A 15,558-nucleotide genomic window follows, 5' to 3' on the forward strand; every position below is an offset into this window, starting at 1 on the left:
ACCAGAAAGAAACGTGGTAAAACTAGGATAAATATTGGGTGGGTTGAGACAGCTCTCTTAATGTTTTGATTTGGACTGCACTGCCAATTTGATAAAGTTACATAATGCTCCTTTAAGGTCATTAGCATCTATTTCAAAATGACTAAATGTGAGCCTACTAAAGCCTAGTGGTTGTGTAAAAAACAACAACATATATAGGCCTATATATTAATGCAATTTAATAACGTTTGGTGTAGAAAAATGTAAAACTGCCATCTTACATTAGTAAATCACGTGTATTGCAAAAGTCATCAATACTCTGTTGAAGTACATGTCTTTAAAAACCTAGACTCAAAAGTGATCAGAAAAATGATTTATTCTGCAACAAGAATCTGCCACAATTTAAAAGACATGATTCAGTGTGTTTCAAGAAAATTTAAGTGTTGTAAAAAAGGCTGTATACTATATTAAAACCTTAACCTGAGTTAAACATATCATCTAAAATATGACATAAATGATAGAGGTCAAAGTTAGGATTCACAAATAAAAGATATAAAATATTGACAGTTTTGAAAAACCCTTCACCTGAGTTAATCATCCTGAAAGAATTAAGCATGAAAACATTAAGTATACATTAAGTTTTCACATAGTTTATGGGGATCCAGCTTGTGGTGACAAAACAAGTCTCTTCCTCAGGGTGAATCTGACTTCAGGCATCTGTTTTGCTCTGTCATGTTGAATGAATCCTTCTTTCAGGCTTACTTGATTGTTCACGTGGTGCAGGATGGTGGTGATGTCTTCACCCCTAAGAGCATAAACAGTGAAAAAACACATTTTACTATCCCATATTATAATTCAGTTGAGAGTACAGTACATAGATCATGGTAAGGATCATATTGTCAGACCTGCTGACTGTCCATGTCTAGTTAAAAGTTATATTGTCTTGTTTGCTGCTGTATGTTAAAGGTAGAGTCAGTAGCCTTGTTTGATAAAGCTTGTAAACACAAAATTTAAATTGAGCTCCTCCTCCTCAGCTCATTGACACCAGAAGTGCACGCCAATGCAGGGTTAGCGTGTAACTTTACTGCTTGTACCTAATCTGCAAGCTAGCTGAAAATATTTCATTCAAAATATAATGGGAAAAGCTGATAATTTAGCCTTGTGGTTGACTGGGGACTCTCACCCAATGACAGCTGGGATATGCTCCAGGGATAGGCGATACAGGGATATTGTATCCACTCCAAAACTCGCCTGCACACTGTCATTGGCTGGGGGAAACACACCCACCCCCCCGCCCGAGACAACCATAACATCAAAAATACAGTCAAAGAGGGTCTCTGCAGACACTGTCACCACCACACACGTATGGAGGACGAGTGGTGATTGAGTGGCTTAACTTATGTATAGGTCTATCTTTTATTTATAAGGAAAAGGCTACTGACTCTATCTGTTAAATTAACAGGATCAATTGAGAAGTAGTGAAATGACAGATATTTATATGACTCACAACTTAAACAGTAGTTAACATTGTCACAGCACTTATTTTCTAACCTTAGCATAGCACCTGGGGAAAATGGCCACTAATGGATGAACATTAAATTAGAACATTACCTCGGGCAGCGCTCCTTCAGCTGCTCACACAAAGACTGAATGAACCAGCTTCCATCTATTGGGTGCCTCATTGCTTTATAGTCTTCAACAGTGGCGAGAGCGACCAAAAAATCTGCATCCTCAGGGATGAACGGAGACTGAGAGTCATCAGCCTGTAGATCTTCTGATAACACTCCTCGCTGCATCTGCCTTCCCTGACAGGCCTGGATCAGGAACACTTTGGGCTTTCCAGTAAGAGGTGATTTCCCTGTCGCCTTGAAAGTTGTAATTGTTTCCTGAATAGAAAGGGACTTGCTATCGATACCAGAGACTACACCTTTTGTTCCGTGACTCAGAACACAGCAGATGAAGGCATCGCCGTGCTGAGGATCCCCCTGGAGATCAGTAAAAACATCATTGGACCACTCCTTCACGTCCAACTGCTGCAGTTGAGAGAGGTCTCTCAGAGAAGCAAAGCACGTCAGCGTCTGAACCATCTGGTCCTTGGTTTGGTCTTTACACATCAGCACTCTGAAGTTCAGCCAGCTGAAAACCTTTGCCAGACTTTCTGCAGGACGTTTCATTAAAAAAGTTAGGCTTCAACGACTTACAAAGAGAACAAAAGTGTAACTTATGAATGTGTCTAATGTGTAACATACCAGCATCATTGTTAGTTCCCCTTCTCACTTTACCATCCATGAAAGTCTCATTGTTAATTATGACACAGAGGCCGTTCGGTTGGCTGTTCAGCTGATATTGATCGTCCTAAAAACAAAGTAGAAGCAGAGTGGGGGTTTGGGAATACTTCAAAAACTACCAAGGTGCATGGAGAATGAAAGGCGAGGAGAGGTTAAAAGCTCCAGCTACACTTGTAGTAGGGCTGTGCAATATATGGAGTTTTTAAGATATATCGATATATTTTCAAACAAGATATAGGGTAAGACAATATCGTTAATATCGATATAGTTTATGTTGCATTAAAATAACGTTACAGAGGTGCCAGTTCACCTTTTTCTCATCTCACTGATGATGACGACTGACTGTCTGTCCCTCTTAACCCTGCTCCTCCTCTCTGTCTCTCTTTTATTGTATTTAAGGAACATTTTTATTTTATAATATTACTTTTTAAATTCACAAACAGGTAGTTTATTCTCCATGTGTTTTCACTGTTAATAAAATACATATTGAGTATCGCCATTCAACTAAACAATATCAAGATATGAGTTTTGGTCCATATCGCCCAGCCCTAACGTGTAGTATAAAGACCAACTTCATGAACTTTATTAAACATCCTAAAAACAAACTTACAATCCTTTTTTCAAAACACATTTTCTACTTGTTTTTTTTTTTAATAACGGGAAATCTTTGTTTTACTCTCAAAGTTTGAATTGTTTATGGTATTTCAACATTACAAAGCTAATATTGTATATTTTAATACTAGGGGGTGTCACAGTTTATATTCCAACTTAATAGAAACTTATGATCTAAACGTATCTTAATTAAAAAACAAAACCAGGATCAAAGATTTCCCAGTATATTTTTTCTCTCCCCTTGCCTGTTTTTGCACTTTTGATGCATAAAAAACACTGAATGATGACGCTGCATAGCGTCCTATAGGAGCCTGAAGCTGCACTTTTTGAGACGCTGCGGACAAAAGACCTTGAAAAGCTTCCTTGAATTCACCATTTTGGAATCAGGTTCCCGTTTGTTTGAGAGTTAATACTCTGTGTTCTGCACACTGTAATTAAGATGATTTACTCCATTGGTTATAGTTGTATTCTCTTCATCGATTTCACATGTCTGGTACCTTGTCAACTTGCCCTCTGGCTGATTTTGGCATATTTGCAGTTCTATTTAAATATGTAGGGCCTACAGTCTCTGATAAACACATTTAATAACAAAAACATTTATAATATTTCATAAAAAGTCATCTGCATAGAGATAGTGTTCAGTTAATTACTCTGACTGGCATTGATGACAGTGCTTTAAAAGAAAATTTGAATTATGGATTTGAATATTGAGACTAGTTAATAAAAGCTAGTTAGCTTGTATCTGCAGGCTGTGATATGAAAACATGTTCTCTATAAATGCATTGTAACCTATAGAGACATTATTTTAAAATACATTTAAGACCTCACCTGCTTTGGCCTCTTGCTCTCTGGTGGCATCGTGGCTGAGGAAATCAGAAAGAAACAGAATTACACCTCTCAAAATAAAGCTGTTTCAAAACCATGTGGACACGCAGTAGACTAATTTATCCAATACAGTCGACATAATCTCTATGTTTACATACCTCCTTCATTACTTGAACTAGCTTGGATAGGCAGAGGTAACGGGCGGGTGACGCTCAGCTGTATGTTCTTCAGTTTAGGGTAAGTGGTTTTGATGTCTTCGTCAGTTTGCAGTAGGTGAAGGAAGTCTTGGCATGTCTCATCTCCTTTATTCATGATCTTATCCACCAGCTCTATAACATGGCCCTCCACATCTTCTTTGTTGATGCTCTTCAGGTTGTTGTACTCACGTCCAGTGATCAGTTTCTTCTCATAAACCTTGTTGAGGATTATTACGTTATCTCCGCACAACGTTGACTGAAGAAGTGTTTTATTCCGTCTCATTGTGTCTTTGGCTGACATCATGAATCTGAAACAGGGACAAAAATAGCAACATTAAAGTTGAGAAGAATCTGACACAGACCGGTAACTATATAGTCAACCTGTGAGAGTCTTTGGTGACATATTGCAGTATCTTTATTGCTTGAACAATGATTTAGTTTAATCTTGATTCAGTTTGACTGAAGGGTGTCAATAAATCCTGATAAATTCAAACTTTTGAAGTAGTTCCAGTAATACTGTTTAATCAACATTCTTAGTTAATGTCTTTACATCAGTCAAACCATAGGTCACGAACCTTTTAAAGCCTGTTTACAATCATTTATTAAACCAGTTCATTCATGAACATAGGCTACCCTACATGAAATGACTTGTGGCCTAGGCCTATATTCATTTTGTATTCAGACAGTATGGTAAGTTTATGACTAACATACAGCGCAAGGAAGACAAAAGACGAACTTTTTTTAAACACACTTGATCTAATTCGTCTGTCTCTTTCCCTGAAATAGACCTAGATCTACATTCTCCAGGGAAGACGTCCATACTTTTCAGCTAATGGACACACCTTGTCGATGTTATGCCGAGGAAAGCATACCTGTCGAGACTTGTTGCAGGACAATTTAAAATTTGACAGACAAACACTGTTTGCAGGTCATATGTACTAAAGTAATGAAAACAGCCTACGTCTTCTACCGAGTCTACAGAACAATAAGGACACTGAACATTTATTAGTCTAAGTATAAACTTCGGATAGACTACTTTGTCATCACAGATCTGCCATAGTTTTCAAACACTTCCGCGTCGCAGGTATTCATTTCTCGACAAAAAACAAACAAAACAAACCTTTAAATAGGCGATACAGTGTAATCAATCACGTCGGATTTAACCTAGTTTATGAGGACAACATACATTTTACAACAAAGTTAACAAGTTATCGGAGAGCAACATCTGTCAAAGTGATGCACACAAACAGAATAACCCAGTTTAACAAAATCCTTCTACGATAATAATCAATTTAGTCTACAGTGAGAAAACGACAACACCTGTAGCCTTGCTGTAAATCTACATAACTACAGTGATTAAAACAAGTCATGGTAACTTACGGTTAGGTAGTAGTACAGGTAGTACAGTAAACTAAAACCCTCCTGTCGTGCTCGTCACCGCGTGGCAGACTGCTTTCGTTTTCAGAGATGGCTTTGAAGGTGTTTGTTCACACCTTGGAAAATCTGAACTGTGGTAGGCTATTTAAAGTAACTATAAGTTTAATTAATTCCCCCTAATCATTTTATAGGCGAGCAGCTTCTGGCTACGGTGTAAAAAAAAAAGACTAAAGTAGGCTGTAGCCTATAGACAAACAACAATGGGAGTGCGGGAGACTGAAGCGTTTACACCACCTAGTGGAAGAAAAGCATGTTGGCTGAGCAGAAGTAGCTTCAGAAAGTAGAAATAAATTCCGGCCGAATGAAATAAAATATGAAACAGCATCATCCAGATGCGTAGTCCTACTTGATCCCAGAGCAACAGGAGCAAGGGCACAATGAGCATAGCCTAAGCCTACTTTTAATAGCGCAAAAGAGGAAAGAGTCACCGAAATTGGAAACCTACGTATCTTAAACAAAAGGGCAGTTTGTTCTGACGTATTTATGGTTTTTAAAAACGACTAAAATGTACCAGACAGAAGGCGATTTATAGTGATGTAGACCTACTTATACAGATTTATCAGGCGCGTTTCGTAACAGTCCCTGGTGGTCTAGTGGTTAGGATTCGGCGCTCTCACCGCCGCGGCCCGGGTTCGATTCCCGGTCAGGGAACTTCTTTTACAGGATAGAATTGATTCAACTGCAAATTTTCATCATCATTTATTTTTATACAATATCCTGCCTACAAGAGTCTCCTGAGGGTCTGGGGGCTGCTGCTGCATGACCCGGCCAAAGAAAAATAATAGCTTCGCCCTCTCCCTCCATCCTACCCTCAAATCAACAACAGTGGACTCGAGCGCCCCAAAACCCCGGCTGCAGTCACCTATCACACCACAACTTTCAATAATTCTCTCTTCTCCCTCTTAAGTCCACCTTACAAAGCATCATCTCTCCCTCCTCTTCTCTCTTTCTCTCTTTCTCTCTTTCACTTCTTGTATCCTTTTTTATGTATTTTCGTATAGTTTTGTAATGTCTTTGCAGGTTGTAGTCAGTTGATGTGTGTCTGTTGATGTCTCAGTATTTTTCTCTTTCTTTGTTTTTTATTATTGTATTTTGTGGTTGCTGTTCTCCTACGCTGTTTTCTGTTCCGTTTAGTATCGTCTGATCCCTTCTGTTTGTTTTTTGTGACTCATTTGTAGGGCTGGGCGATATGACCTCAAATCAATGTCATGATTCATTGAACATTTTATCTCGATTACGATTAATGAACGATTATTTAGTTTTTGTTTTTTTCCCTCGTAGTTCACTGAAATGGTCTCTACTGTAAATATGCTCAACCATTAAAGCTGGGATATGTTTTCTAATGAAGGAGTTCATATCTGATGAACTATTTTGAGGTTATTAATTGAATATTTGGAACTGAAATCAAAGCATCGCTTGAAATGAAAACGACACATTTTGGTTTTAAAGTAGAAATTAACTTCTCTCAAACAGTAGAAAATAAATATCTTGCATTTCTTGCAAACAGATTTTCCACAGTGTTTACATTTGACTTCTTTTTGTTCAGTGTCGTCTTACCTAAAGACAAAATGTGTCCAAACGACGGATGCTGCTTCCATATCGTGGATTGGATGTGTCGTCTAGTGACTCTGCCTTGAAAATAATCGATATAATCTACATGGGCAAGATTACGTCTGTTAGAGGTTCTGATTGTCGGTTTTGATTAACTATCGATTAATTTCCCAGCCTTCCTCCTTTGTCATGTATATGTCACCAGTTTGTCACGGTATTGCACCAACTGAAAATAATAATAATAATAACTGACTACATATGACTACATACAAAATGTAAAACCACTGGAAAATAGGATTTACTCTTGTTCTAGGTTAAAGTTTGAATAACATGAACAGTAATTTAGTATATAAAGACTCCTAACTTTCCAGCTCTCGTATAAAATATTCTCATATAGAGCTTTATTTGCAGAAAACCAGAACCAGTTAAAATAACATAATACGTAGTATTTGTCACACTGCAATCAATTCAGCCAAAACAAAATCATATTCATTTCAACAGAATATTGATGTTTAATTGAGGTCTATAAATCAACATTAGGTGGTGGAATAACCTGGATTTTGAATTACAGCTTTCATGCTTCTAAACGTGCTCTCCACCCATCTTTAACATTGATGTTGAATGACATTATGGGTCTCTTGGCACAAACATTCAAGCAGCTTGGCTTTGGTCAATGGCTTTTCAGGTGAGCACCAAATCAGTACCTCATTTAGTGTGAGCTGTGTGTGTGTACAACTTAAACAGACACAACATTTGAAGATGTTGTTGATATAAGGATCATTTGAAATGGTTTCTTTATCTTTTCAGAAGCTGCAGACAGATGACAAATTGAAGGAATATCCAACGTCGCTTAATAAACTCAATCACTGTGTGCAAACACAGGAGTGCATCTTTGTACTTCTATTGTGTGCTCTGTGTACACCATGTGACCATTCTTTTCTTTAAATCTTATCTTATCTTGTCCTAACATGGAGCGCTTTCCTCATGCATTTTCCCACTTTCTCCTGTTTTCTCAGTCAGAGATGGACAAGGTCGGGTCAATGGTTTCACACTCTATCCTCTGATTGAGGATTGAGCAAGATTGAGGCTGAATGAATTGAGGGGTGCATCCAATAATCTTTCTTTCTACTGCTGGTCGTGGCTGGTAGGGCTATGACTTATATCCATTTTTGGGTCTGTTCTTGATGAAGCTGCGCTCAGTGTGATGATAACCTGTGGACTGAGCTGAGTCCCCTAGCTGAGATCACCTTTTGACCCCTGTGGGCTCTTGGCTGCAGGGATAAAGGGGACCCCTGTGGGCAAACTTTGTTATTAAAATTAAAATTAAATTTTGGTAACATTTGAAAAATAACCAATTTCATTTACAAATTTTTCGTTACCTTAACAATGCTATTTAACTTCTTTTTAAGTTTACAGTTTTACAAACTAAAACTACGGAATTTACCCGTTTTATTGCAAAGAAATGCAAATTTGTGTGTTTTTTTTAAATAGTTGTAACTTCAAGAAGAATCAGTCAATTTTACCTAAACTGTATTACCATCAAACATTACTTTAGCTGTAGTCACAAAAGCTAAACAAAGAGAGTTTAAAATCTTCTCACCTTGTGTTTCGTGTATATGTGAGACATGTTAAATTAAGAAACAGGAAGAAAACATGGTTTCCTGAAGCTCTTTGTATGTGACGTCATGATTCTTCTTTCCCCTTAAATGTCTTTGTCATTACCGACGTAGTGGAGGGACAGCAGGAGGTAACAGCTTCTTGTTAATACTTTAACCAGTAATAATGGTATTTTAGATTCTATAGGAGGAATTGATGATGTCTTTAAGGAAAGATTCTTGAGTAGCTCATCATGTGTGTTCATTTATTGATCAGTTTTGGAGTTAGAGCAAACAAAACCAATAATTGCTAACTTGTTTTATATATTTGTTTCTTGTGGTGAATGTAACAGCTTTCTAATATGAAATATGTAAACTCACAATAAAGTATGAGCAGAATTAACCCTCATACAAGAAAAGTTAGTTTTGGATTATATGCCAACTCAGAAGTCTTACCAGAAGTCAGAGTCCACATGTATGCATTTAAAAAGGGGAAGTATGAACTCTAAAGGAAATTACTAAGTGTGGAAAGACGCAACATCTTCTTGACACCCCCAGTTTGTCTGACTGTGTGCGTGAGTGTTTATGTTTCTCTGTCTGTGTGTGAAACCTCTAGGCTGGCTATGAAGATGTTTCCAGTCCTTCCAGTACTTTGGTTTGGTTTGCTGGTTTTGTGGTCCTCAAACACTGGTGAGTTACTTTCGCCGTGATTCCCGGGTTTTAAAAATGAAAACAACTATCTTAACTTGTTCATCCATTCTAGCAATTTATCAGGGCAGGGTTGCAGTTTGAGTTCCTCTTTCTTTTGTACAGCTTTAAAGGAAACAGCTTCATATCTGATAAGGTAAACTATCCCTGAAATGTTGATCAGTTAAGAGTAGGGAATGTGCAACTTCTTTGAAACTGCATTTCATTTCTGAAGTTTATTTATGACATGTTATCATTTAGAAAACATAGACTGTCTATAAAGATGGACGTAGCCTCAGTGACGTCACCCATCAGTTTCTGAATGGTACTTTTGAAGCCCATTTGTGGCAGTCACCATATTGGAAATGCTGGCAAAGCAGGCAAAGCACTTGAGTTGAGGCGGGCCTTATAGGCTAGTGACAATGCCTCTAAAACTGTGAGATACCCCTACCGGAGGTAAAACAAAACACAACAATGTTTTTCCTCATCTCTAAGGTCTACCATATGAAATGGATTCTTGTATAAAAATATTTTACTGCACAAATGGTTAAAATTATAGATATTGTAATACACCCCAAAACTAAAAAATAACCAAAATATTGCCTGGCTGTATAGGAGCTGAGACATATGTAGATTGATAATACAAGCTCAGAAGGCTTTCAAACTTGAGTTGTAACTAAAGCCCTTCTTGACAGTTAGTCACTAGGCTATTAAGCCTCCTGACCAACAGCTACAACTTAGTCACCCATCAGCTAGATCAGTCACACCCATCTTTTATCAAATTAAAAAATATAAGTTATATAAAAATGTCCCTCCTGTTCAGTATGTGCTGATCAGTAAATTAACTCAGACCAAATTCGTTTTTTTAACCAGGCTGTAAACGTATTTATTTCGGTGTGTATGTGATTCTGGGGCTTTTGCAACCTGCCTCAAGTGGACACTCCAGGAACTGCAGTTTTTTGCTCATTTGCTTCTTTTTTTGACACTGGAGGTTGCCGCTTGTTAGATACCAAATTTTCTGTAACACAAATTGTTTTGTACTATGTTTTGTTATACATTTCTATCACATGTGCAATGTCCAATTGATCCCTTTCTTTACAAAGACAATTAAAATTATATTTTTTTTGCCTTGGTTAACAGAACCAATAATTGATGTTTTCAAAGCTTTACTTTCAACGACACTTCCCCAATACTGCTGCAGACTAAAGTTTATTTCCATTGTGTTTTCCTTTGAGCTTCAACTGTAGATATGTGTTCTCTTTTAACAGTGCTGGAGGCCAACAACACAGATGTCTGTCAGGAAGAAATTGATGCTGATTATGTAAGAATGTCCGACACTTTACCTCCCTTAGCAGCACCTTAAGCACTTTATGCATTTTAAGCACTTTTAACTCTGATGGTCACTTTATACTGGTTTGTTCTGAACAAAATCAAACAGCCACTCTTTGGACTGGTTTATTTATGTGTCTCTGTCTACTAATGTACAGTATGTTTTTCTTTTGTCATTACTTGTTGCATTGGTTTTTACTTGTCATTGGTTTTATGTAACTTGTTTTCCTGTTTACCACCAACCTGCCAAAAGACTACAAATGAAAATTAGCCTGTGGCGATAATCTGGCATATTTACATTTTTATGTTCATTAATGTGCACTGTTCCTATATTTAAAATGAATACATCAATAAATGTAAGAATCAACATGTTGTTTTAAACTTAAATTCAGATTCAGTCTAAATCTTCAATGTATGACATTTTCAGCTGTTTCCACAGAGTTGGTCAGAGCTGGGCCAATATTTTGAGGTGGCTGCAAAAATGGACCAAAACATCTCCTGCCTCCTTCACCCAACAAATATACTCAACTGTTCCTGGTGGTTTCCCACTTTAAAGAAGGACACTCAGCTTTCTGTATATATGAGGTATTAATCAAAATCACACATCAAGGTTTTGATGATATTGATTCATATTTACAAAGCCGATACACAATAATATATACATGTTTGATGCATGTATTTGTCCCTCTGTCTATTTCTGCAGTATTTGTGATGATGTCGAAAGAGTTCACTTTCTAAACTGTTCCTCTGAGGAGAGATTTGGCTCAATGTGGAGAACTGTGTTGGAACAAAATACGTTAAATGTCATCATCCAGTTTAACGTATCCCTGCATGACAAGTGGACGGTCTACACCAAAACATACGACATGGAAATGCTAGGTAAGACTACAACACAAACACCCTTGATGTGTAAATGTTTAAACTTCCCTAATGTTGTAAAATGAAAAGGTCAAAGCCTCTAAAAGAACATGCACTTACAGGCTACACAGGGGCGTAGTGGCTAAGACGGCCACCTACCAGCCAGGACGTTTAGTCATCAAATATTGGTTGAGGCCATCTAGTGTAGATCTGGGTTTCTCCCATTGGAGATGATTTTAAACTAACTTAATGTTCTGAAATGAAAAGGACAAACCTTGGTTACTGCTGTCTACCATCCTAGAGGTCGAGTGATCAAACCTTGGTTAAGCCCAACCAGTGGTAAGATGAAGTGATCTGGGTTTCTTCCATCAAAGATGATTTTGAACTATTCTTATGTCCTGAAATGAAAAGAAAAAAGCAGACACTGACAAGCTGCACGGTGGCATAATGGCTAAGACTTTACATTTCACTGCACATCTGTATGAGCATGTGACAAATAAAAATCTTGAATCTTGAGACTGCAACCTCCCAGCAGATTGAGTGATTGAATCTTGACGGGCCACACTTTCCTTCAGCTTGTTTATGTTCCACTCACAGGCGCAAACATCTTTCATTCATGTTTTTTTTTTTTTTTTACAAGTTAACCCCTCCCTGTCCAACCGTTAGGCCTGAAGTAGGATATCGTCCACTATATGAATCAGTAGGCATCAGATTTATGACTGATGAAGTCCTAGTGGAGACCAAAAGGGAAGGAACACATCCACCATAATTCAATCCTTGTTTCCATCACTTACACCAATGAAGATTTACTCAAAGTATTTAAACAGATATGTGGATAAGAGGATAGGAAAGCTTTGCGGGATGGCTGAGAAACACTTAAGTGATCATCACAGTTATATTGACTTCGTCTTTTTCAGAGGGTTCTTAATAGCTTGAAAATTCTGTCTGTTCAAAATATTGGGCCATTACTAAAAGTAGATGCTGAGATTTACCCAAAGCTGCTACTATGACTCAATAAATACCTTCTGAATGAAATGTTAACAACCCTTGATTCATTTACTGTTGTATATGTGTTTTAGAGGTATTGCCCCCACCAGAAAACATCTCTGCATCAATCAAAGATGGAGGCTTGGTGGTGACATGGAGTAAGCCTAAAAGCCGGACAAATCTTAACCTCCACTGCTCTGAATTCGAGTTGGTCGTGGGAGACCAGGTAGAGCCGAGCCCCTTTCACACATGAACCTCCTCCTGTCATTTGTTCCAGAATCACTTCTTACATCTCACAGTGAGAGACTATCTGTTTCACACATAATCTAAAATCTGTTAAGCTTAGGTGAGTGGGTCACCTGGGTGGCTCCTGTAGGAGAATGCCATACCTACCCTGACTAGTGGGGAAACTTTCCAGGGTGCAGTACATGGACTTTTAGACTTTTATTTATTTAGCTTAAAGTTGATTTAACCAGGAAAAAAAGTAATTGAAATAAAGAATCGTTTTTAGAAGAGTGTCCTGGCCTAACAGGCGGCAGCATATTTGTGCAGAGCTCATAAATAAATTACAAAACACAAGTCGACATATCCTGTGAGTCACTGAGCAGGAAGTCATTAAACAAAGCATCAACAACAGGATTCATCATCGTCCAACACCCTTTATCTACTTTTAAAAAGATTTAAAGAGACCAGCTCCCACGGACTGAAATCCTCCTGCAGCTGAACATTTTTCAAATCAAATGAATAAAATTAAACAAGAACAGTATATATATAGCCATTTTTTAGTCTTCCGACTACTCAAAGTGCTTTGACATCGCAGGTCACACCTACACATAGAAAGGCGTTTACCATTTACAAAGAAAGTAAATCTCAACCTTCTGAGTGTTTGCTGATGAATCTTTTTTAAACAGGAAAAACCAATAAGCCTGCACAATCAGTTGTCTCACACGGAGCCGAATGCAGATCCAGGCCTCACCTACAGGGTGAGGATGAGGGCGAGACGGTACAACTATTGCACATTAAACTCTCCCTGGGGTGACTGGAGTCACACCGTCAGTGAGTGCAGTTTGTTGAAAACATTTCAAACATGGCTTAACCAGCAGCCGTTAACTTTTCAACATTAAATAGACTCTTTCATTAAATTAGTACATTGACCTTAGTGATTTAAGCAGCATCTTTATGTTTGTGTTTGTTTGCTTGTAGCGGTGGAACAAACAAACAAACTCAGCCTTCTTATCATCATCTCAATGTCACTCGGAATACCCATGATCCTCCTTGCTTTGCTGCTCTTGGTGCGCCATCAGAGGTACTGCTTTTGTAGAATTCACTGCCTTTCTTTTACCTATCACACAATTTCAATCCTTCTCAATGAGCTGTTTCTTACCTGGCAACACACACTGTCTTATAAAAGTTGGCCTGATGGCAGAAAGGAGCGTTAACATGCAAATATAAAGTGCAGAAAAGAGAAGTGAGAAGGTTTTTCAGTGGTTGTGTTGGTGTCTTTTTTTCTTTAAGGTCACCATAAAACATCCACCCTTAACTTCCTTAAGGTGCAGACAAAAAAAGCTCCTGTATGACTTTTAAAATAAACACAAACTAGGACCCAAAGTGCAGAGAAATACAAAAGAAGCACACACTTTTCTTATGCACTCTTTCCTCTTTCACTTTCTTGTCGTTTCAGGACTAAATTATCACACATATTTTTTGTATCCAATGCAAAAAAAAAAAGCAGCACCATGGGTTTAAAATGTGCTGACATTGTTGCCCACTGTGCGTCTGTTTGTCGTTGCAGAGTGTCTGAGGTCCTGTTTCCTTCGATTCCCCGCCCCCCGGAGAAGTACAAAGGTTTCCTGGAGAAAAGCGACACATTCAATGTAAGCATGCCGAAAAACTGCACACATATCTACCACTCAAGACACTACACTACACTTGTTTACAACTGCTGCCAAAGTGTTCACGTTTTGTGTTGTGCTTACAGTTCTTTCACCCTGCCCCGTCAGCTGAGCCTGTGGAGGAAATCACAGAGGTGGAGGACATGGAGCAAAACTCTGGGTAGACTTTTAAAAACAGTACATGTGAGCGACATATTTAGATAAAATACAAACCTCGAAATCGCTGCACAGCTAGGCCCAATTCTATCAGATTTTATAAATTTGCATAAAATGCAAAAGTTTCAAAGTGTGTTTATCAAGCTGTGTATTTGTGTATAAACTGTAGTGTTATGTCTCGTGACATATCAGAATCAGAATCAGAATCGGGGTTTATTGCCAAGTACATTTACACATATAAGGAATTTGACTTGAACTAGAACTAGCAACAACTTAAATAATACAGTATGAGAAGCTATTAAAATACATAGAATACAATTTAAAAATGTGAACTATAAAATATAAAAAATAAAACACAAAATGTACAAAAGGTGCATTGTAGGAGCTGTGTAGTGGACTATGAGTAAATTTTTCAGTGTATGTAACCGACTCACAGAGTGCATGTAAAAGGCTTTCAAAGTGTGTTTAACAAGGTGTGTATTTGTGTATAAATTGTAGTGTTATGTCTCTTGACATATGCTATAAGTGAGGATTTTCTCTGCTAACTAAGTCATGCAATGTATTTTAATGAAATACAGTTTTACACCCTGATCCACTCAGACGAGTAGATTTTGTGCTTCTTTAAAATGTGTATACCTTTTTCTGTGTGTAATAAAAAAAGAGGAATACAGTTTTTTTTATCCCACGCTTTTATTTACAAGAAGTTCATTCATACATGCTTTATTCATACATGCGTGATCCACTTAGAGGTCCACTTTGTGTGCAAAGGACAATAAAAAAGAAAAATCTCAAGTATTTCGACAAATGTAAAAATGACAACAACAAAAAATGTAAGGACTAAAACACTGAATAGAATTTGAGAAACGAGATCAACAGACATTTTATTTTTCCATTTAGGGAACAAAACTAATACTATTTTTATGCTGATTTCATTTATCTCCTGCAGACAGACAGTTAGCTTAGCTTAGCATCAAGACCATGTCATGAAGTTTGTGATGTAGTTATTATGTGATGTTAGTATGTGATGAAGTTTGTGATGAAGTCATTATGTGATGGAGTTACGTGACGGAGTTTGTGATGAAGTTATTATCCGATGTTGTTGGTGGCCTGGAGGATAGGTTTCTAGTCTTTTTCATTTGTGTTGTAAACACTCATACAGACATGG

General features: G+C 37.7%; 2 protein-coding genes and 1 non-coding gene across 5 annotated transcripts; 2 read left to right on the forward strand and 1 right to left on the reverse strand.

Annotated features, from left to right (window-relative positions):
* Positions 1 to 337: 337 nt before the first annotated feature.
* LOC109995961 (caspase-8) lies at positions 338 to 5,558 on the reverse strand. The gene is made up of 6 exons (XM_020649874.3): positions 5,282 to 5,558; positions 3,863 to 4,209; positions 3,708 to 3,742; positions 2,229 to 2,334; positions 1,591 to 2,137; positions 338 to 784 (listed from the first exon to the last, which is right to left on the reverse strand). The coding sequence occupies exons 2-6, from the start codon at positions 4,203 to 4,205 to the stop codon at positions 631 to 633; spliced, it is 1,185 nt and encodes a 394-aa protein (XP_020505530.2). The 5' UTR covers positions 4,206 to 4,209; positions 5,282 to 5,558; the 3' UTR covers positions 338 to 630.
* Positions 5,559 to 5,917: 359 nt separating this feature from the next.
* trnae-cuc (transfer RNA glutamic acid (anticodon CUC)) lies at positions 5,918 to 5,989 on the forward strand. Its single transcript has one exon. It is a non-coding gene; the product is annotated as a tRNA-Glu (tRNA).
* A 2,611-nt stretch (positions 5,990 to 8,600) lies between these two features.
* Positions 8,601 to 15,063, forward strand: LOC109996074 (interleukin-5 receptor subunit alpha). Of its 3 annotated transcripts, none has more exons than XM_065953797.1 (10): positions 8,601 to 8,636; positions 9,101 to 9,174; positions 10,440 to 10,492; positions 10,928 to 11,085; positions 11,204 to 11,379; positions 12,438 to 12,571; positions 13,257 to 13,401; positions 13,549 to 13,651; positions 14,138 to 14,219; positions 14,324 to 15,063. In XM_065953797.1, the coding sequence occupies exons 2-10, from the start codon at positions 9,108 to 9,110 to the stop codon at positions 14,399 to 14,401; spliced, it is 996 nt and encodes a 331-aa protein (XP_065809869.1). In that variant the 5' UTR covers positions 8,601 to 8,636; positions 9,101 to 9,107; the 3' UTR covers positions 14,402 to 15,063. The 3 variants fall into 3 exon arrangements, with proteins under 3 accessions (XP_065809869.1, XP_065809871.1, XP_065809870.1); XM_065953799.1 differs by having other exon boundaries at positions 10,940 to 11,085; XM_065953798.1 differs by lacking the exon at positions 8,601 to 8,636 and having other exon boundaries at positions 9,027 to 9,174; positions 10,940 to 11,085.
* Positions 15,064 to 15,558: the final 495 nt, after the last annotated feature.

This window comes from Labrus bergylta, chromosome 4 (assembly GCF_963930695.1).
Source record: "Labrus bergylta chromosome 4, fLabBer1.1, whole genome shotgun sequence".
In the NCBI taxonomy this organism is placed as follows: Eukaryota; Metazoa; Chordata; class Actinopteri; order Labriformes; family Labridae; genus Labrus; species Labrus bergylta.